This window comes from Podarcis tiliguerta (genome assembly GCF_965153285.1).
Source record: "Podarcis tiliguerta genome assembly, chromosome: 14".
Lineage (NCBI taxonomy): Eukaryota > Metazoa > Chordata > Lepidosauria > Squamata > Lacertidae > Podarcis > Podarcis tiliguerta.
This window is the reverse complement of record NC_139547.1, coordinates 40,172,792-40,195,516: the sequence shown is the minus strand read 5'-3', so window position 1 is coordinate 40,195,516 and position 22,725 is coordinate 40,172,792. Positions and strand designations below refer to the sequence as shown.

Sequence of the window (22,725 nt, the reverse complement as noted above, 5' to 3'; positions counted from 1 at the left end):
GCCCACTTAACTTTTAGCAAGGTTGCTTTGTCATATGACTTTAGGACAAATTGCTGTACCCAGTACTGAAGAATCCAACTTTTTAGCTATGGTACAGTTTGCATTCAACTGGCTGGCAAGGACTGCCTAGAAAAGCAAATACTCTGTTGAAATATAGGGCCAGTTTTGTTTCTCTTTCTCTCTCATAGAATCATAGAGTTGGAATAGCCCACAAGGACCATCGAGTCCAACCCGCTGCCAAGCAGGAAACACCATCAGAGCACTCCTGACATATGGTCGTCAAGCCTCTGCTTAAAGACCTCCAAAGAAGGAGACTCCACCACACTCCTTGGCAGCAAATTCCACTGTCAAACAGCTCTTACTGTCAGGAAGTTCTTCCTAATGTTTAGGTGGAATCTTCTTTCTTGTAGTTTGGATCCATTGCTCCGTGTCCGCTTCTCTGGAGCAGCAGAAAACAACCTTTCTCCCTCCTCTATGTGACATCCTTTTATATATTTGAACATGGCTATCATATCACCCCTTAACCTCCTCTTCTCTTCTCTCCCTCTCTCTCTCTCACACACACGATAAATAAAGTCAAAGCATCAGTCAATGATGACTGAAAGTACTTGCATAATACTTTTAGAGTAACTGTCTCGTGTGTTAATCTAGTTAGCAAAAAAGTAACTGCAGATCCACAAAAATTTAAAGTGTGGAAGATTTTTAGTGCCATGTGGAACAGCATCTAGGACCAGCGTTGACACTGGGAGTGAAAGGAGACAGTAAGGCAAATGGGAGGAGGTAACACCCACAGAAGCAGTGGGCACACTTCCAATCCAATTTCAAGACCCTGAATTCTTTTTTTAATGAAGTGGGTGGCAATTCCATACACAAGCCAAGGGGATCCTTCAGTAGAATTTCAGGCATCCATTGAAGCCTTTGGGAAAAGGCTGGTTAGAACAGGGAAGGGCTACAGCTCAGTGGTAGGGCATCTGCCTTGCATACCGAAGGTCCCAGGTTCAATCCCCAGCATCTCCAGGTAAGGCTCAGAGGGACGCCTACCCCAAACCCTGGAGAGCAGCTGCCAGTCAGTGTAGACAATACCAAGCTAGATGGGCCATTGGTCTGACTCAAGCAGCTTCCTATGTTCCTTACTTTGAACAAGCAAATGCACCCACTAATTATCCAGCGGGGTGAAACAATAGCGAATGAGTTAATAACCACAGCAGAGGAATGGAAAATGACTTCACACTGTGGTCTCTGCTTGGTTTGTCTACAAACAAGCCAAACAAACAGAAAGTGCACTGCTCTGACTTTGCAGCTCTATTGTTTTCGCAACTTGCTGGGATGGAACAGTCAGCTTTGCTCTAAATCCCCAATGAGGCACACGGCATCACGCCTAAACAAAGAAATAAAAACCAGTAGCCTTGCGGTGAAAGCCTTAGTCAGCATCTGATGTCAGCATGTTTGCATTTACAGCTGGAACTTACTAGCACATGTGCAATTCTGGCAACTTTTGTCATCTCCGGAAAGGGGCAAGATTTAACTTGCTTGAACTTGCACATGTCTGAAGCCATGCCAATCAGAAAGAACATGTCATACATGCACAGATTCTTCTATGCTCCACTCCCCGCACCCCCAAAACAACCTATGGTCAAACTGTCATAAACATACAATCCTACAAGTCTATCCCGCCTTAGAAAACACAGGTAATGATCAAAATGGCAAACATATGTAACTGGCTCTTCGCTAGTCACATGAACGACCAAATAACTTATTATGAAGCTGCCTTGCCCTGTTTTATTATTCCGTGTTTATTTAGAGCTTATTTACCCTGCTCCTCAGCCAAAAAAGCTCCCAGGATGTCATGTACAATCAGAACAAGACAATACCTTCCTGCAAACGTAAAAAAACCCAATGCATAGGCGGAAAGGAGCAGGGAGGGAAGAAGGAAATAAAATTCAAACTCAATTTCTAAACAGTTGTTCCCATAATGACCAGCTGGCAGGAGAGGCCTGGTAGAGCTGCACCTCCAGCAAAACTGATGAAATGAGCCTTGTTTGCTATCTCTTCCACCGAAGTAACTCTGCTGGAATGGCTGCCCCCAGATGGCAGCTGAGGGAGAGGAGGCCTCACGCAGCCGGCCTGTCACACCAGAGCTGATGGAGGGAGGTCTGTGTTTCACCTGTTTAAACCAAAGGTCCATTGAACACAATGCCTACACTGAATGGGAGCAACACACAGCGCAGAGTCTATGAATCTAGGACAGAGATGGGGAATCTGTGGCCTTCCTGATGTTGCTAAGACTACAGCTCCCATCCACGCTGACCCCTGACCACGCTGGTTAGGGCTGATGGGAGTTGTAGGACAGGTGGAAATCCCCATCCCTGATATAGTAACATAGGCTGCAGACTTATTCCAAGTCACACCAATGGTCTACCTGTCAGGAGTTCAGCCTACACTCGAGTAGGACCCTGGCAGAGACACATGCCGGACTGGAATGTTCCCTCCCTCCTGATCGATTGTTTGGGAGCTTCATAAGCTTTCTTCAGCCCGAACATCACAGCAACCGATGCCAACTGACACCGGCACACTTAGGGATCCGCAGTGTTTGCACAGCTTTGCATGACAGACCTCAGCAACTCAGCATTTTGGCTAATCTACTTTATTTACATACAAACACACACAGAGCACTGCAACATGGCTCCTTCTCTCTCTAGCACCAGACAGCAAAGAGGAAAAGGAACAAAGGACAATTGTCCCACTTCACGGAACACAGTAACATAAACATCCTGTCTCTGTCACTTCCCACTCAGTCAATACACCACCAGGTGATAGACAAAAATCCCATGACTGCAATCACGGAGCAGGAATTCTAACACTACCTAGTTCAGCACTGTCTGCACATTGAGCAGTGGCTCTCCAGAATTTCTAAGAAGAGTCTTGCCCAACCACACCCAGAGATGCTGGGGACTGAATCTGAGGGCTCTGGCATGCAAACTACCCACTGAGCTACAGCCCTTCCCTACACCATGTTGTAAGCTCATTCTGAGAAGGGACTAACCCTTTACATCTTTCAACCATCACAACCCTAAAGGTAAAGGTACCCCTGCCCGTATGGGCCAGTCTTGACAGACTCTAGGGTTGTGCGCTCATCTCACTCTAGAGGCCGGGAGCCAGTGCTGTCCACAGACACTTCCGGGTCACGTGGCCAGCGTGACAAGCTGCATCTGGCGAGCCAGAGCAGCACACGGAAACGCCGTTTACCTTCCCGCTGTTAAGCGGTCCCTATTTATCTACTTGCACCCGAGGGTGCTTTCGAACTGCTAGGTTGGCAGGCGCTGGGACCGAACGACGGGAGCGCACCCCGCCGCGGGGATTCGAACCGCCAACCTTTCGATCGGCAAGCCCTAGGCACTGAGGCTTTAACCCACAGCGCCACCCACGTCCCACAACAGGAATCACAACCCTACAACAGGAAAAACAGCCCAGAGGGCAAATGTTCAGGACATCATCTTCTCGACTGTAAAAACGGCAACAAGAAGCCTCGTTCTGCTGGAAGAAGGGTGTCACACACTCTTGCCTTTTCGAGAATCCTCCCCAAACCAGGCTGTATTGCTCTCCACTCAAAATGCATTTATAGGGATTCCTTGTGATATAACTTTTGCTACATAAACCATGACACTGACACCTGAAGGGATGTTTGGACTGCATCCAAAGCATCAGTTATGCATTGTTTCTAAAGCCTGAAGATGTTGTACCAAATACATCTAGCACAAAGGAAGAGCTTCCACCAAAACGAACTCCTCTTGTAAAAGAAGGGTTGAAATATTTTATGGGACTAAACATGTAGCAGTTAAAGACTTTTCTCTCTTTTTTTTTACAGGCAGAGGAAGGTTTTGTTCTGAAGGAACAAAAACAGTCTCATTGTTAAGCAAATTAGCACGTCAGCATGAACGTCCTTACCACTTGCCAAAAATAATGCTAGAATTCTTAAAACATGTCACACGTTTGTATGCTCTGCTTGTTTTATGTCTTGCCTAAAAGCAAAACCCAGGCTCTGAGTAGTGTTATTTAATCATAGGTTCAGTAGCACTTTTAGGTAAAATGTGCGCATTCCTTAGATCTTAGAATTCCAAGCTCTTAACGTGCCATGCCTACACTCTTTCCTACACGATTTCTTTTTTTTACTAGCTGAATACTTTCCCTTAGCATGGGGCACGCGAACACAGGAAACTGCCTTATACTAAATCAGACCATTGGTGCAACCAGCTCAGTCTTGTTCTAGAGTCTAAACTGACTGGCAACTGCCAGGGTTTCAGATGGGGGACAGTCCCAGCTGTACCTGAGATTCCAGGGGACTGAACCTGGGACCTTCTGCAATGAAGGGGGGGGGTGCTATGGCCCTTCTCCAAAGCATATTTGTTCTGTGCAAAGGAGCCATGACAAGCAAAGGAACCAGCTCCTTCCCAACAGAAGCAATCCTCATGTGTTCTCAATGTAGCTAGAAAGACTGCTTCCTAAAATAATAACTTGTTTTACAAATGAAGAAAGATCATGAGGCTTACCTTGCGAAAGGCACTGGTTTGCCAAAGCAATCTGTCCAGAGTGCAGGTACAGATTGAGACGAGAAAATATGCTTGTCAAAGATGGAATTGTAATGAAGCAGAAGGCAACGCAAGCCTTAAAAAAAAAGGTAAGAAAAGTTTTCAAAGACTATTCTGAACATGTCTTAAATCAGAGGTTTGGGGAATCGTGGCCCTCCAGATGTTGCTGGGTGCCAAATCCCATCACCCCCACTTAAAATGACTAAAGTGTACTCAGAAATAGTGGGAGCATAAGTACAACCAGCCCACCCCCCATGCTAAACCATGGTTTAGCGCTCTGGCCAATACAGACCATAGTTCATGCAGAAAAAATAAGGATGAAGAATTCCTTCAGTTTTCACACCTACCCTGACAAATGCAGCCGTTTTTCTGGAATGATTCCCTTTCATCACTTTTCGCGTTTCCATCGCCAGCTGGTTCACACTCTGTTTTGAAAAGATTATGTTACCTACAGAAGCAACTCTGCAACTCAAACAATTCAAGGATTTCTCCAGCAGAAGTCAATGGAACTAAATAAATAACAAATATTCTTGTTTAACTGATATGAAATACAAGCTTCGGGGAAAATGAAAGCTATAAAGATGTGCAAGGAGGGTTGTGCATACTATGTGCAAAAACAAGACCAAAACCCCACATGAAGATAACCAAAATTTGCCTGAGTTCAAGGGCACATTCCATTCAGGTGAAAAGACTTCCAGAGCAAAGCAGGGCCAGTGAAGGAATGTGTGTGAGGTGTGAGCTGGGAAGGGTTACAAGGGTCAGAAAAAATGGCTGGGGGAGTGTGCTTTCGGCCCCTGAAATTGAAGTCCTCCACCCATGACTTAGGGATAAGAATGCCACCTTTAAAAATTCAAAACTAGCGTTGCTGTGCTAGTTTAGTGCCCAGAAGCAATCACTCTAGACTGAGGAAAAGTATATTTCAAATACTATTTTTCCTACATGAAAGCAGGAAAGAGGAACACTGAAAATGAAGGAGGCAATTCAGAATATTCCCCACTAATGAGCTATCAGCTCACACAACTTTGTGCTTTTCAATTTGCAGAATGAATTCACCAGCAACATGCCAAATATCAATATAAAACATGATGTACGGATGCAAATTCTCTGCTGTTAAAATGCCAACAAAATTGACCTTGCTCTGTAATGAAATGCAAGGAATGACGGAATGCAGCAGGAAAAAATAGCTCACACAGCTCCTGAAGTCCTATTTCAACTTAAGGAAGTATGCTCACATGAATCAGCTGGACGAGAACAGGTTCCAAATTGCAAAACATTGATCTGGCTTCAACATAAAAACTCAGCTGCTGCTCAAAGTCACGGCCAAATGAAACCTGGATTTAAAAGATTCACAAAGTCATTTCTCATACAGGACTCTGGCATCCAGTTACCCATTCTTTCCATCTCATTTGCTGCAGTGCAGGCTAACTCTTTCATGCAGTATTTACCAAGCAATGTGGTTCATATCACATCTTTTTTTCTTTCACTTCGTTTGACAGAACCTTTAGGAACACGCAACTCTCTGATGCAATGGGGGCAAAACAGCAGCCCCACTGGATCAGAGCAAGAGGTCAATGTCACTCGGCATGCCTCCCCTGCCCCCCAGTATAAAGCCAGATGCTGCTGTGAAATTCACAAGCATAATTACAAAGGCAAGCCCTGTTGTGCATCTTCTAGCATCCTGAGGTATACTGCATCTGGCCATGGAAGGTTTAACTTAGGTGTCATAATTAAAAGCTAAGAGCCCAACTACCGTATTTTTCGCACCATAGGGCGTACCGGACCATAGGGCGCACCTAGTTTTTAGACGGGGAAATCAATAAAAAAAATCTTTCCCCCCCCCCCAGCCCCAAAGAGCAGTGTACAGGCTGTGCACAACCTCTCCCTGCCAGAAGGGTTGTGCGCGGCTACGGCACAAGCCAAGGCAGCGAGCGGGATGGATCGCGCTGGCTGTTTTGGCTTCCTCTTTAGCCCCGCGCAATCCCTCCCTGCCGGGAGAGGCTGCGTGGAGCTAAAGAAGCCATAGCCCTGTGCAGCCTCTCCCCACAAGCCTCCATTCGCTCCATAGGACGCACACACATTTCCCCTCAGTTTTTGGAAGGGAAAAACTGCGTCCAATGGAGCGAAAAGTATGGTACACATTACATAAGATATATCTGTGCTTTCTTTCAAGCACACACACACTACCAAAAAGCCAAAAACTAGCAGCCAGTTAAAAGCACAATTAAAATGCAGATTAAAACACTGACCAGCCCAGCAGATACTCACCATTCTCAAAAATCCATTTATCAAAGAGGCTAGCATTCGTTTTTCGTCTTCTAGTGTCAGCGCACTACAAAAAAAGCATCAATATTTAAGAAACCCATCGAAAATAAATTGATGCTACATTATTATTATTATTATTATTCATTTCCTTTCTATACCGCTTTATATTTTTATGAAAAACCTCAAATCGGTTTATAGCATAAACGTGAGAAATGAGCCCCGTTGAATTCAGTGCGGCTTACCCCAGGGTAGGGATCAGTGAGGAATCTGAACAACTCTCATTTCAAAGCAGATTCACCCGAGCTGATCTGGACAGATCATGACCTGGGGAGAATCCTGAGGACCAAAGAAAAGAGGCTAGGAGGGGCACTTTTGACTCCCTGGCTTGAGGTTCCCGACCCCCTGAACTACAGCATGGCAAAAGATGCCTGTAGAACAGAAAAGTCACACAAGCAATGTTTGGAATGCCCCAGGCCTCAAACTCCTGCTTCACTTGACTTGCAGTCAAGATGGTGTCTTTCTACCTTGCTACCAAGTCCCATTTATCACAGGCAAATAGGAAGCTGCTCTATACCATTGGGTTTCTCTAGCTTCGTATGGCCAATGCTAAGTTGGCAATGGCTCTCCAAACTTTCAGACAGGAGGTTTTTCCTGTCCCTACCCGGAGATGCCTAGAATGAAACATGGGACCTTTTCCATGCCATGAATGTGTTCCACACACACACACACACAGAGAGACAGAGAGAGAGAGAGAGAGAGAGAGAGAGAGGGAGAATATGATAACAAGAAGAGGTTTAATACTTGTGCAGATCATGAACCAAAATGAGATCAGCAAGCACAGCAAATTGTGCAACTCTCAATGATTTGAAAAACTATGTTTTTGCTTCTTTATAAATTTCACTGCATTGTGAACCAGGGAAAGTGGGAATAAATCTCTAGAATCCTGGAATTGTAGAGATGGAAGGGACCACAAGGGCCATCAAGTCCAACCGTCTGCAATGCAGGAATCTTTTGCCCAATGTGGGGCTCGAGACCACCACCCTAAGATTAAGAGTTTGCCAGCTAAGCTATCCAACATCTACCGTGGGACAAAACTGTTTTGGAAAATAGTTTGAATCCACCCTGTAACAGTGGGCAGCCATTATTTGCAAATTACCAATTCCAAAATTAATTTAGGATAGGGCCGTAGAACACAACAAATGTAAACATCTGCACAGCAAAAGTAGCGCATCGTGGTGTGATACACCGGGCGAAAACAATAGCCATAAACTGCTGGGATATTGGCGGGGGGTGGAGGGTAGCAAATTCAGTTTCATATCATTAGCATTTAATTTGGTTACCAAATGGGGAGGTAATAAAACCATACACATTCTGACGAAAACGCACCACGCTCAATTACAATTAAGTAATCCAGTTTAATCCTGGGCATGCTAGTCCCTGGTGTACCATTTTGCAATTCTCCTAGTGCAGACACCAGATGGGAACAGAGTAATTGCTCTGGAATACAAATTCAATTGGAAGGGAAGAGTGAACCTTCACCATGATTAGCTCATTAGGGTTTTGCCATCCAATACAGGCATAACAAGAAACTGATGGATGGTTTGGAAGATGCGTGGAAGGGAGCACCGGGTCCCCAATAAAAATTGCTAATTTAAAAACATGACCGCAAAGCAGCTGTTTAAATGACCCACACAGTGCTTTAGCTTGAGTAGAGCCCAAGCAGGAAAATGGCATTATCTAGTTCAACTTTTTAATCTGAAACACACTTTAACATTTGGAACTGCAATGGAAATGTTACCAGCACCTCTGTAAGGCAAGTCTGTATTGTCACTCCATATAGTAGACAGGGGGACTGAAGCTGGCTACCGTGAAAATAGGATGCTGGACTAAACTGGTTACTGGCCTGATCCAGCAGGGTCTGTTTTTGCTCTTGTGAGAGAGTGCAGCCTGTCTAAGGCCACCAAGCAAGCTCAGAGGGCCTTCTTGGTAGTGGCACCCACCCTGTGGAATGCCCTCCCATCAGATGTCAAGGAAATAAACAACTACCGTATTTTTCGCTCTATAAGACGCACCAGACCATAATACGCACCTAGCTTTTGGAGGAGGAAAACAAGAAAAAAAAATATTCTGAATCTCAGAAGCTGGAACAAGAGGGATCGCTGCGCAGCGAAAGCAGCGATCCCTCTTGCTGTTCTGGCTTCTGGGATAGCTGAGCAGCCTGCATTCGCTCCATAAGACGCACACACATTTCCCCTTACTTTTTAGGAGGGAAAAGTGAGTCTTATAGAGCAAAAAATACGGTATCGGATTTTTAGAAAGAATCTGAAGGCAGCCCTGTTTAGGGAAGTTTTTAATGTTTGATCATATTTTTAATATTCTGTTGGGAGCCGCCCAGAGTGGCTGGGGAAACCGAGGCCGATGGGTGCAGTATGAATAATATATGATGATGATGATGATGATGATGATGCCAGAGGTGACATTCAAACCAGGGACTTCCCAGTTTGCAGCACAGGTCACATCCACAGCATACATTTCAAGCACTCTTCTAGGACTGTAACAGTCATGGCTTCCTCTAAAGAATCCTGAGAACTGTAGTTTGTTAAAGGTGGCTGTGTGAGTGGTAGACTACAGTTCCCAAGATTCTTTGGGATAAGTCATTACTCTTACATTTGCTTTAAATGAAGGATTTGGATGTGACCTTTTCCTTGGTCACTATTTTTGCAAAGCTTTGCAATACAGCTCCTTTTGCAAAGGCTGCGCAATCCAGTTGATGCAGGCTCTTGCAGATGTTGCAGAATTATTTCAGAAACAAAGCAAGATTTAAGGAAAAAACTGTTTGGCATTTGAATCCAACCAAGTTTCACTCTGAGTAAACCTCTTGAAATTGGTAGGTGCAAGTATGTCTTGTCCATTAATTTCAAGGGATCCACTCTGAGTAGCGCTAACAGTAAACACAACCCAGTATTGTTACGAGTGCATTTGCTAGAACTTATTGCCCTGGTAACTGAGACCAGATTAACACCTGTACCAGAAGAAGTGCTTATGAACAATTTCAACGACTGATAGTCCAGGGCAATTATGCTATTACTCCAGAACTTACTAATGATAGCAAGAATTATATGGATTCAGCACTAAAAAGTTAGTCCCATTCCTGCAATTAAGGAGTAGATGACCAAGAAATAGAAATGGACCAAATGGTTGTTATTGTATGCCAAAGAAATAGGCCGCATATTGAGATCCCTTTAGTCCAAAAATCATGTTTTCTGTTTATAGGAACAAGATTTATAGACAAAATCATTTGTTTTTTAATGTGCTTTATTTGTTTTAAAAAGACAATTTCTGCCTTTATTAGATAAAAGGACTTAGGAAGCAAAGATGATGCCAGAAACAATTAAGATTTTGTTCTCAGCAACACCACCGACCTCCTGTATTGATCTCATCACCGTGTCGCACAGCAGTTTTGAATCTGGTGGCACTGTAGAGTAGCAGGAAATGCAAGTGTCTTTTGCATCTCCCTTGCCCATAAGTCCCGCACGTTTCCAGGTAGGACTGGGAATGTCCTTCAGCTTAGCTTAAAGGTAAAGGTACCCCTGCCCGTACGGGGCAGTCTTGACAGACTCTAGGGTTGTGCGCTCATCTCACTCTAGAGGCCGGGAGCCGGCGCCGTCCGCAGACACTTCTGGGTCACATGGCCAGTGTGACATCGCTGCTCTGGCGAGCCTGCACCAGCGCAGCACACGGAACGCCGTTTACCTTCCCGCTATAAAGCGGTACCGATTTATCTACTTGCACTTTAAGGGTGCTTTCGAACTGCTAGGTGGGCAGGAGCTGGGAGCGAAAGACGGGAGCTCACCCCGCCGCGGAGATTCGAACAGCCGACCATACGATCGGCAAGTCCTAGGCACTGAGGTTTTACGCACAGCGCCACCCGCGTCCCCAGCTCAGTAACTTAGCTTAGCTCAGTAAAAAAAAGTCTCTTCTTTGAAAGCCCACACATTTGCACATTTGCTATGATATGTAAACCAGGATCAGGGCAAATCCTGCAATTGTGACCAAATAATGGAAGGGAAATTAGCATGGCTGACATTTGAATGCAAATCTCTTAACTGGCACTTCTCAGACTAATGCGGCTATCTCTGAAGTTTGCACTTCTTCTAACATTGTGAAACAGTTCAAAAGTGCACGTGCATATAAGCACAAAAATGCATGTATTCATGAAAATAATTTGCAAAAATCCACCGCACTAGGGAATAAATTGCTGACAAAAACAGGGATACCGTGGGAAATGCACACATAAATGCATGTGGGTTTTTAAGCGGGCCTTTAAATTCTTTCTGCAAAGCTGATGCAGATACGGAGGAGATGTGAACTTAAGATCAGAAGAATGAGAAACTCAGAGAAAGCAAGACCAAGATCCGTAGATCTTGTGAGTAATCTTCCCTCCTTGCCTGGCATTAAAAGGCATCTATCAAAATGCGCCTGTCTCCTGCCCATTGAAGCAGGCAACCAGCTGAGCACAGAGACTGCCCAGGCACCACAAAGAAAGAGAATGCAGAAATGACATTTCTATGTTCTCTTCCTGTAAGTTCTTAGCATCCTTTTTGGCACTAAGTATCAGGGGAGCAGCTTTTTGCTGGAAGAAGAGTACAAAGGAGCATCTAACAGGAGAGAGTACGCATTTCAAAATGGCAAAAAAAAAAGCATTTAAATGTGTTCTGTTATTTACTTCCAATATTTGTTTGTTTTTAAAATACTTGTCAGGTATAAGCATACCCATATCAATACTGTATTGTTCACTGGATTTGCGAGTGCTTTTTGGAGAGGCACTTTAACTGACACCTGCATCTCACAAAAGCATGTCATTTTGTTTATCCCTTTTGACACTCTTAACATTTACTCCCTGCCGCCTCTCTCTTGCTCCACCCACAACCCATTTGTTAAGCTGTGAAGTCACCAGCACATCCCAGATCATCTTCTCTTTGTTTTTCATTTAGAACAAAGCAACGTTTTAAGGAGCAAGCCGACCAGTGCTGGTATTTTGTTTTCCTGCACACAGCCCTGAATAAAAGCAGCACATGGAAAAAACAGTTCTCCAACCCTGAAGCCTTGGCCTCAGAACTGATCATCACAACAACAACAACAACCACCATTTAAAATGAAATTCATTATAAGGAGACAGTGAAAAAACCTTACTTCACAGAATCGTGCATTGTCTTGCACACATGCAGAAGGGCATTGAGGATGACAGGGTCCTTGGTCGGCTCCAGTTGGTGCCTAAACAACACGTTCGGAAAAAAGAATGAAAAATATTATTAGCAGTAAGGTTGAAGCTGTGGTCGTTTAACATGGGTTACACAAAATCAGATTGGGGAGGGGGGAGGAAGCATATACACTTAAGCCCCATCAGCACTGTGCAATTAAAGCAGCATCACACTACTTTAAACAGCCATGGCTTTCCCCCAAAGAATCCTGGGAACTGTAGTTTGTTAAGGGTACTAAGAGTTGTTATAAGACCCCTATTCTACTCACAGAGCTACAGTTCCCAAAGTGGTTTAACAATCAATCCTTCTTCCCAGGGAACTGTTAGCTCTCTGAGTGGAATAAGGTCTACTAACAACACTTTGCATCCTTAGCAAACTACAGTTCCCAGGATTCTTTGGGGGGAAGCCACAACTGCTTGTAGTGGTATGAGGCTGCTTTAAAATGCACAGTGCAGACAGGGCCTTACTTCTGAGTTATGTATGAACCAGCTCAGCATCTTGTGCTACTTACGGTTGTGGTGAAGTCATTGCAAAGTGATTCTAACACATACATTTTTATTTGGGGGGGGGAGTATGGTGAATATTACTCTTGAAAAAGGCATTTAACAACTTGCAACAAGTTCAGAACAGTGAGCTTCCTTCTCGGGATAAACTGCTAGACCATGCCACAAAAAATAATGTAAGTGAAATGTTCCCCATGCAAAGCTGGTGACAAAAATAATCATGTGGTAACGTCAATCATGTCTTGAAAACTCTCAAAAACTAAGGACAATGACGTGGGCAACATAACAGCCCCCAACCTCTGGGACACAATGAAAGTGGTCACCAGAGGAGCCTGCATAAAGGAGAGGGCATCCTTTAAAAAACACAACCTCCTCAAAAATTGGTAAATTAGAACAAGACATTATGACCCTCTCATCACACTATAAACAAACAGGAGCCAAAAAAAACTCCTTAAAACTCAAAGAACAAAAAAGAAGGGAAACTGACTCTCTAAAAATCAATAAAACTATGATTAACATCCTATACTCTAAACAATGCTTTTACGAATATGGAGGGAAGAACGCCAAACTATTAGCAAACAAATGCAGGGGGGGGCACTCAAAACAGAATACACTGTGTCACTAAAAAAAAGACAGTAACATAACATCCTCCACCAAAGAAATAACCTCAGAATTTGCTGAATTTTACGCCAATCTATACATCTCCCGCAACCCACCTGCACAGGAAATCAGAAGATTCCTAACAGGGCTGACCATGACAACCTTAACTGCAGAGGAACAAGAATTCATGGACAGCCCTATCACCCCAGAGGAAATAGAGACAGTACTCAAAAACCTGAAACCACATAAAGCCCCAGGCCCAGATGGATATATGGCACTTTGACATTCAGCAGCACACAGGAAGTTCTGCATCCAGCGCCTTCTGCTCCCTAGAAGCTGCAGGAACACTTAGCATGGTAATTAGCGGTTCTTTCCATCTACGCAGATTATGCTTTCCTGCTGTGTAAAAGGTCTTGTCATAGAAAATAAGCATTCACTTGACGTGCTCTTTGATTATAGGGCATTAAAAGCTCTATACTCTATTTACTGCACAGCAAAGGTGTGACGAATGAACAAAAGAGCGCCTTGCTCTCTCGCACAACTCCTGATCTGGGGGAACAAAAGTACAATGGAGCCACTGCCATACAAGAGTTTGCCTTAGGACTGGGGTCACCATGGAGCAGACATGCCTGACGCTTTCAACCCCCTGATCTTAAAATGGTGGACTTGGACTCACTATGGGATCACAATCTGGGTCTAGCGTGGGTCACCACAGCACTTCAACCACCAAACTAATACAGTGGTAACTCAGGTTAAGTACTTAATTCGTTCCAGAGGTCCGTTCTTAACCTGAAGCTGTTCTTAACCTGAAGCACCACTTTAGCTAATGGGGCCTCCTGCTGCTGCTGCGCCGCTGGAGCACGATTTCTGTTCTCATCCTGAAGCAAAGTTCTTAACCTGAGGTACTATTTCTGGGTTAGCGGAGTATGTAACCTGAAGCGTATGTAACCTGAAGCGTATGTAACCCGAGGTACCACTGTATACGGTTGGGTTTTTTTTTAATGTATGTGGTAAAAATACATGTGTGGACTAAAAGTGGGTCCAAACTACTGTTTGGGACTGCAACTCAGGATCCAAGCCAGATAAAATAAACTAATTCTTCACACTATAGTAGCCTTCCTCAACCTCGTGCCCTCCAGGTGGATAGCTCTGTTGGTTAGAGCATGCTGCTGATAACGCCAAGGTTGCAGGTTTGATCCCCGTATGGGACAACTGCATATTCCTGCATTTCAGGGGGTTGGATTATGATGATCCGCAGGGTTCCTTCCAATTCCATGATTTAAGATGCTGTTTGCCTGCCGCCTCCCAAAAAAACCTTCCATGAGTAAAAGGGGAAAGTACACAACCCCAAAGGGGACACGGGTGGCGCTGTGGGTTAAACCAAGAGCCTAGGACTTGCTGATCAGAAGGTCGGCAGTTCGAATCCCCGTGACGGGGTGAGCTCCCGTTGCTCAGTCCCTGCTCCTGCCAACCTAGAAGTTCGAAAGCACATCAAAGTGCAAGTAGATAAATAGGTACCGCTCCGGCGGGAAGGTAAACAGCGTTTCCGTGCCCTGCTCTGGTTCGCCAGAAGCAGCTTAGTCATGCTGGCCACATGACCCGGAAGCTGTCTGCGGACAAATGCCGGCTCCCTCGGCCTATAGAATGAGATGAGCGCGCAACCCCAGAGTCATCCGCGACTGGACCTAACGGTAAAGGGTCCCTTTACCTTTACCTTTACACAACCCCAAGCTGTAGTCAAGATCTGGCCCTAATACATGAACCAAGCCTGAGATCGCAAGCCAATCAATAATTAAACTGGACTGAAAACAAAACAGAAGGATCAAAGGTAATAATAAATTCTGGAAGGTTTTGAAAGGGACAGCTAGTCTAAGAAAATTTTACGGAACACAAAAGGTAAATCTTAATTTAACTGAGACGGAAAATACAAACAGCAGACCAAGCATACTCAAATCCCACTGGGAGGAAAATTTCACCCCGGGGCAGGCACACACAGACAGCTGGCACACGGTCCACACAAAAAAACCCAACAACACACAACCGGTCTGAGAGAGTAGAATCAGACAGACTAGAAGCACAGCTCAAGGAGATGCCTTTTAAACAAAGGCAGGAAATGAGCTGGCAGTGGCGTAGCGTGGGGGGTGCAGGGTGGGGCCGGTCGCACCGGGCGCAACAGCTGGGGGGGCGCTCACACTCGCAGCTCTCTGCCCCTACCTGGGTCACTCACTCTCTCTCACTGCAGTGCTGGCTGTGCGAATCCGATCCGAGCCGCCGGGTCACCACCCACTGTGTGTGGGGGGGGGGTGCCAGGCGTGCGGTGCGGAGAGAGAGCGAGGGGCTATCTGGGGGAGGGACAGTGCAGCGGGGGGCGCAAATTACTTGCCTTGCCCCGGGTTAGGGGGCACAAATTACTTGCCTTGCCCCGGGTGCTGACAACCCACGCTACGCCACTGTGAGCTGGCATTTCAAGGGGCGGGTTCCACAGTAGCTACCTTGGAATGCCATCATTTCCTGCTGCTGAGTAAGTACTAGGATGAAGACAACCTGCTTGAAGATGTCCTAGTGCCCCCTCGAGAACTTTGTTTTACTTCAATTCATTCAAGATACTGAATGCCATAACAAAACTGCCCATTCACTGAATTACAGAAGAAGAAAGAGGCAGCAAGGATGACAACAGCCCGATTCAGAGTGACCTTTTTATGCAGGGGAGGCTGCAGAAGAATGAAATGCCCTTGGACGGGTTAATAGCCTTGGCTCTCCTACTCCAGGCTGTCCAGCCCCAGCTGAAAGGAGGAGGAAATTGGTTAAAAAAGAAAAAAGAAAAAGACATCCAGCTTCTAAGAAAAAAGGAAACTGGATGAGGTCAACAGGCCCCCTATGGCATAAAAAGCCAGGTCTCAGCGGGAGATCAGTAGAGAACCTGAATGGGGAGAAGAAGAGAAAATTCAGCCTGCCTTACATGACAGGCACCTCCTAGGAAGAAACACAGACTGCTCTATGAAATCCAGAGTTTGGCCAGTAGCTTATAAACAACCATGCAAAAACCTAAGAGACTGATCCTGAGACCCAGTTTTGTTGCTCTTTTGGTTGAGATGTCCAAAATGAACCAACAATATAATGCTAAAGGCAAAGATGACGGAACTGCAAGCCAACATTAAGATTAGGAAAAAAAGTGTTGCAAAGAATAAACTGTCACAACGGGGACAGGGAAGAGAAAATAGAACACAGACTAGATCAGTTGTTCTTGCTAAAATGTGCTTCTCGTACGGGTGTGGAGGGCACTTCCTGCCAGCACAGGCTAGTACTTTTATTTACAATAATTTATAATGCCAAGCCAATCAAAAGTGCATGTGAGAGTTTTATCATCCATCACTCCTGAACTGACACACTACCGCACGAATCAATGAGATACAACACTGTGCTCTTTATAATGGATTGAGGAAATTAAAACAAAAGCCTCCAGTTAACATTTCTGAGAAGTGTTTTCTCAAGACTCAGTTGTCACCACTTAACAACGTGAGCCTGCAGTCTAAATATCACAAGGCGATAAAAAGGAAATTAAAGCCCCTTTGAGAAAGAATGTATTCAGCACTGAAAAAGAAACTATTTTGATTTCGTTTTAATTTAAAGTGCTGACTTTTCTGCAGTGGAGCCTGTAAGGCCCAGATGCTCATGTGTTTGCATCCTGCTATCACAGCGGCTGTCAGTGCAGCAGAGAAGCATATGGCAAAGTATCACCTTCAACCTATTCAAGCTGCTGCACAATGAGCGACAAATCTAGCAGCAGAAAGGCTTCATCCTTTCAAAATGAATTAATAGATTAATATCCTTTTTAAAAACCAACTTGAAGAGGCATCACCAATTAACCAGGAAACAGGTTTTGTAAGAATATAAACAAGCGGAATCCACACAGAAATACTGCAATGCACTCTCCCTTCCTCAAAGGAGAGTGCTTGTTCAGAGTTCCATCCATTCATCCCTCTTCCTCCCCACTGACTTGCATTTCCCTTTTCTTTTCCAAATGACAGTCAACATTCCATGGCAAATGCACATGCTCATTCATAACTGGGCAGGGAGTAGGGTCTCCCTTGGGTTTTTGGGTTGGTTTCTATTTTCATACTTCTGAAAACCCTGGGATTCTCCCAAGCATGTTGGATACCTCTCCCGCTTGTTTCTAGGTGGAATCTGTTTTGGTTCCATTTCTGTTGGCACTCACTGCCAGAGTTTGCTATTGTAAGGAGTGACAAAGCCTCCAAGATGGCAGGCAGCCTCTGAAAAGGATCATTTCCCTCTTCACTTTCACAGATAGAGGAATGTCTCTTCTAAGATGGTTATCAGCTACAATATATACCCGTACCATCTGAAAACTAGCAATATGGGTTTTCTTCTATTATTTAATCTGTGACACTAATAAGCAGAAAATGCATCAAAGCTTTTATTTTAGGAGCACAGGGGTCACACCCACATTTAAAGCACATGAAACACACATGGCTTCCCCCCAAAGAATCCTGGGAACTGCTAAGGGTGCTGGGAATTGTAGTTCTGTGAGTAAGCCACAGTTCCCAAGAATCTCTGGAGGAAGCCATGTGCCTAAAATATGTGTTAAATGTGCTTTAGGTATGACCTAACTCTGAAGTGTCTGTATTTAACACACAAGTACATAAAGCTTGGCACACATATCTATTCAAGCCACAGGAAAATGGGAACCACCCTCCATAACTGCCCCTGAGTATCAGCTTTGCAGCAAATGTGCATTCAGACAACAGGGCCTTGCATTTCTGTCTGCCCTTCCAGATCTGTTTGCTCACATTCAAATATACTCCTGCCTTGAATCCAGCATGTCTAACTGCAAAACATACTTTAAAACATAGCAAGACTACCCTAATGCAGTTTGTTTCATAATAAGCTATTTATATAAACATCAATAGGAATTATATTGTATTTAAATGCTCTTTTTAGACTAATCTTTAGTGTCAGCAGAAATACATTTCCAGTGCCAAATGGACTGCAGACCAATTCACTCTGTCGCCCTTAACAACCCTTCAATAGATGGTCTAGAGTCTCTAGAGTGCACTTAATCAGAATACTTTATACTTACTTAATAAAAGCTTCCATGATGCACTTACAAACCTCCACTCTCACACTCTCTTTCTGGAACATATCCAAGAATGGTAAGAATTTCTCCTAAAAAGTCAACAGAAATACCACCAAGTTTAGGTACTTACAGCTTGAGCTAGCCTATACTTGCAGAATACCTTGCTTCATCTTGGGGGGCATGCAACTATGGTTGGGAATAAGCACCCTGGGAGTCCAGACATGCATGCTAACACTGAGCTACAGCCTCTGCCAGCTACAAAATGGCTGGGGAGCCGTAAGACATTAGGGACAAACAGGCAAGGGACAAGGTGTTGGACAGAAGGAGTCAGAACCGTTGTTTAAGGAAATCATAAACTATTTTGAGAAGCCTTTGTGGCTGTGGAGCAGGATAGAAAAGCAAAACAACGCCAATCTTGGTTTGGGTCTGGCTTTTGCCCATATGCCAGGTTCGTTGGGCTCTCCCAATGACTGCATAGTGAGAATGGGGTGAGCAGATGACAAGAGTAATTTATAGCTAAGGGTGGGGAGGACAGGAAGACCCAGATCAGCCAAATCCCCATTATTCCAGTTCTGGCACAGCTTTCACTCCCCTGCCTTCTAGCTCCCCTCAAATTCTTCTGGAATGACCGACAAGAGAAGATGGAGGTTTGTATGGATTTGTGGTCCTAGTAGCTGTGTGGAAACTTACCAATGAAAAGAGAACAGCGAAGTCATGGAAATAGGTGATAACCTTCTGAATTATTGACTGGAGCTAAAGAGCAAGAAGCAGGAGAAAAAAGACACACACAGTAAAGAAAGTTCCTGTTTTGTCAAGTGTGGAGAACCTTTGGCTATCCAGATGTTGAACTACAACTCTATTCAGCCCCAGTAAGTATGGCCAATGGCCAGGGGAGATGGGAATTGTAGGATAGATGGATGGAGAGAGAGAGAGAGATCAGGCATGGCCAAACTTGGGACTACAACTCCCATCATCCCTAGCTAACAGGACCAGTGGTCAGGGATGATGTAGTCCCAAAAAACCTGGAGGGCCAAGTTTGGCCATGCCTGAGATAGATAGATAGATAGATAGATAGATAGATAGATAGATAGATAGATGATAGATAGATAGATAGATGATGATAGATAGATGATAGATAGATATCTGGAGAGCCAAAGGTTCCCCACAACAGCCTCATGCCAATTTTTACCCTTTCATTTAAATCCATGGGACTGTATCCACTGCTACTCAAAGTCTCATTGAAATTAATGGATATGATGAACACAGGTTCGTAAGATTCCATTGGGTTTAATCTGAGTATAACTTAGTTGGATACATCCCACTGCTTCTTATTCAGTCTTTTATCAATCATGAACAATAAGCTTTCCTCTTCTTGCTGACATCATTTAAAACAATTGAAGACTATCAACAGGTCTCCTACCTCTATATTTGCTCTGGGCTCAATTTAGCTCATTGGCCTTACATGGTTCACAGTTACCTATTAAATCAGATACACACCTTTCATTTACTTGCATCAAACATTAGCCAGAATTCTCAAATAACAATCCTGCTCAAAGTTGAGCCACTGAAATTAATAAATCTAAGTCAGACATTTCAAGTAATGCCAATGGCTCTCGTCTGAGCAGAACCAGCATTGGATACAACTCCCACTGTACATTTTAGTCTGAACAAAATCCTTTGTTTTCTTTTCTCATGGCTGCACTCTTCATTTACCTGGGGGTAGGCCTCTTCAAATGCCCGATCTGGGGTCATGTGTTTGATGACATCCGCCAAAACTGTATTGACCTCACGCTTCTGAAAAGGGCAAGTTAAATGCCATAAGGGAACAGTAGTGAAATAGTCATGAATTCAACTTATCAAAACCATACCATACAAAACAAAGACAATTACATTACCAAGCTAAGCAGCTAGAAGGCTTATTCCTACACTGCTAATCCAAGTATTGGGATGCTTTTGGAATCCAGAGAAATTGTTGTTATTTAAGGTCAATGAGCTAGAATTAATTTGAGCTTTAATCATAATCCATAACACCAACAAAACACAGGTACACAGAGTTAAGAGTTTGTTTGAGGGGACTCTGTGTGCTGCTGCAACGGTCTGCTAAAACTCTGCAGTCTACGTCTCCTGTTACTCAGGTATAAAAAGGGAAGGGCTGTGTAAGGTAGCATCATATGAAGTGAGACACTAAGTGAGCACTTAGCATCACACTTAAGAATTATCTCAGTGTCCAGCAGCATGCTGTCATCATCACAAAGAGGAACTGGGCTACAGCCAAATGGCTAGATCATAAAGATCTAGAGAGAGTGCGCATGAATCTCTGACTCCAATACAAAAAAGGGCTCCACTGTGTGGCACTAAGAAAGAAAAAGATCCCTTTATCATAGAATCATAGAATTGTAGAGTTGGACCCTGAGGATCATCTACTCCAACCTTCAATAAAATAAACTTCAACATCTTTTGATGCCAGAAGTTTCATAACACTCTCTTGTTAAATCACAGGAGTCTTAAGGAAGTAAAAGCTAAAACTACAGTCATACCTCAGACGTTGAATGCCTTGCGAATTGAACGTTTTGGCTCCCGAACGCCACAAACTGGTTTGTGAACATTCTTTGGAACCCATATGTCTGATGTGGGTTCCACAGCTCCTGGTTGGCTGCAGGAGCTTCCTGCAGCCAATTGGAAACCACACCTTGCTTTCCGAACATTTCGGAAGTTGAATGGACTTCCGGAACAGGTTCCGTTCAACTTCCAAGGTACGACTGTACTCTCCTTATACAAGAAAGATATACAAATACTCTAAAAACAAAAACATATACATTCTTAAATCTACACATACCGTGAAGTGTCTACAGGTATATTCCACCCAGATTTCTGCACAGTTGATATAATCCTAAAAATCAATGAATGGACATTATGGTTTAAAAGCAGCATATCATATTGTATTTAGAGAGCTTTTAAAGCAAGCTCCACACCCCATCCTAAACACACTACTACAATCAGTCCCCAACGATAAAATAATCAGCTTGCCGAATTCTTTTTTTAAAAAACCTTTAATGTATCTGAAATGTAGTTCTTATATTGCTCTGTTCTTGAAACAAATTATTGAAATACTGGAAGGAGAATCTGGCTAGTTCAGTGGTCCCCAAACTGCTTGAAAATTGGGAGGTCCACTTTGCAATTTCCCTGCCTGTTGTAACAATTGTAATGCACTGTGCTTGTTGCTGTACAATTTGTAATTGCATTTTTATTCCTTCTCTTATTTCTCACATTGTATTACAATTGAATTCCACAGAGTACAATATAATCTAGGATAAGTAACAAAATACAACAAAGCAACAATAGCAACAGTCAATACTTATATTTCATAAGCTGCTCCTACCATTCATAGTTCCTGCTCCCACTATTCTTCAGACACACCACAGACGACCGGAATAAAGCTCACAGACCACTGGTGGTCCATAGTTTGGGAGCTCCTGGGCCACGTAATTCTCCCACGATGGAACGTGCAGAACTTGCAAAATATTTATTACAACAGTACATGGCTACAGCTGTGCCCAACTCATATCCTACCAACAACCCACCTGTGGGCTCTTTAACTTTGTGATAACCTTCCAGGCTTCATTTAAGATCTGAAGTCGATCTCCTTCTGGAGGGTCAGCTAAGGCCAAGTTTCTCCCCAAAGAACGGAAGAGAAGGTGCTGTGAAAATATGAGAGTGTCCATTCAACCATATCTGTTAGTTCAGGGATGATGCACCCAATGTGATCCTTGAGGACTGGGGATAATGGGAGCTGGAATTCAACAACATCTGCAGGACCACTGGTGCCATCCACATCCACACATTAGGGATTTCCATTCAATTTAACCATAGCACAGCTTGCTATGAAATGATTTTGGGGTGGGGAAGAGAAAGACGTAGGGGAAACCGAGATCATCCCCAGTGCCTTAACTACAATCGTCCTTTAGTAGGAGAACACAAGCATGGAGACACAACTAAACAACAGTCAGGTGAGGTTACAGGAATCTAAAACTGAAATCCTATGGTTGGATCCAGCCACTTAGTTGAACTTAGTCACGGCTGACTTGTCGCACTGAAATAAATGGGACAAAACCTAGCCTATGAGATTTTTAAAAAATTAATTCTGCATCAAAGGCAATTCTTCTGCATCAAAGGCAAAAAGCACACCCCCCCCCCCCAGTTCCTTCTTTTTTTAGTTGAAGCATTGTTTTAGATGAAGCATTTTTTTAGGAGAGGCATTCCTCCTGTTTGAGCCAGACGTGAAGGTACCTCTTCTAAGATGGCATTTGCCACCTGCAGATTTTATTAATCTGCTGTACAATTAATCAGAAACAGTATTTTAGTTGCTCAAGATATGTTTCAATCTACAAACTGACTAAAATATTACATCTCTTCTGCAA

General features: G+C 43.9%; 1 protein-coding gene across 7 annotated transcripts in view; it reads right to left on the bottom strand.

Annotated features, from left to right (window-relative positions):
* The window catches only part of VPS35L (VPS35 endosomal protein sorting factor like), an 82,760-nt gene that overhangs the window by 20,922 nt on the left and 39,113 nt on the right, over positions 1 to 22,725 (bottom strand). For all 7 annotated transcript variants that reach the window (XM_083413396.1, XM_083413393.1, XM_083413398.1 and 4 more), the window contains 10 exons: positions 21,889 to 22,005; positions 21,144 to 21,197; positions 20,021 to 20,101; positions 18,998 to 19,060; positions 18,311 to 18,396; positions 12,042 to 12,122; positions 6,852 to 6,915; positions 5,819 to 5,917; positions 4,934 to 5,011; positions 4,548 to 4,662 (listed from right to left, as the gene is read on the bottom strand). In XM_083413396.1, the coding sequence (XP_083269522.1) occupies positions 4,548 to 4,662; positions 4,934 to 5,011; positions 5,819 to 5,917; positions 6,852 to 6,915; positions 12,042 to 12,122; positions 18,311 to 18,396; positions 18,998 to 19,060; positions 20,021 to 20,101; positions 21,144 to 21,197; positions 21,889 to 22,005 (838 nt within the window). The remainder of the gene's footprint in view (positions 1 to 4,547; positions 4,663 to 4,933; positions 5,012 to 5,818; positions 5,918 to 6,851; positions 6,916 to 12,041; positions 12,123 to 18,310; positions 18,397 to 18,997; positions 19,061 to 20,020; positions 20,102 to 21,143; positions 21,198 to 21,888; positions 22,006 to 22,725) is intronic.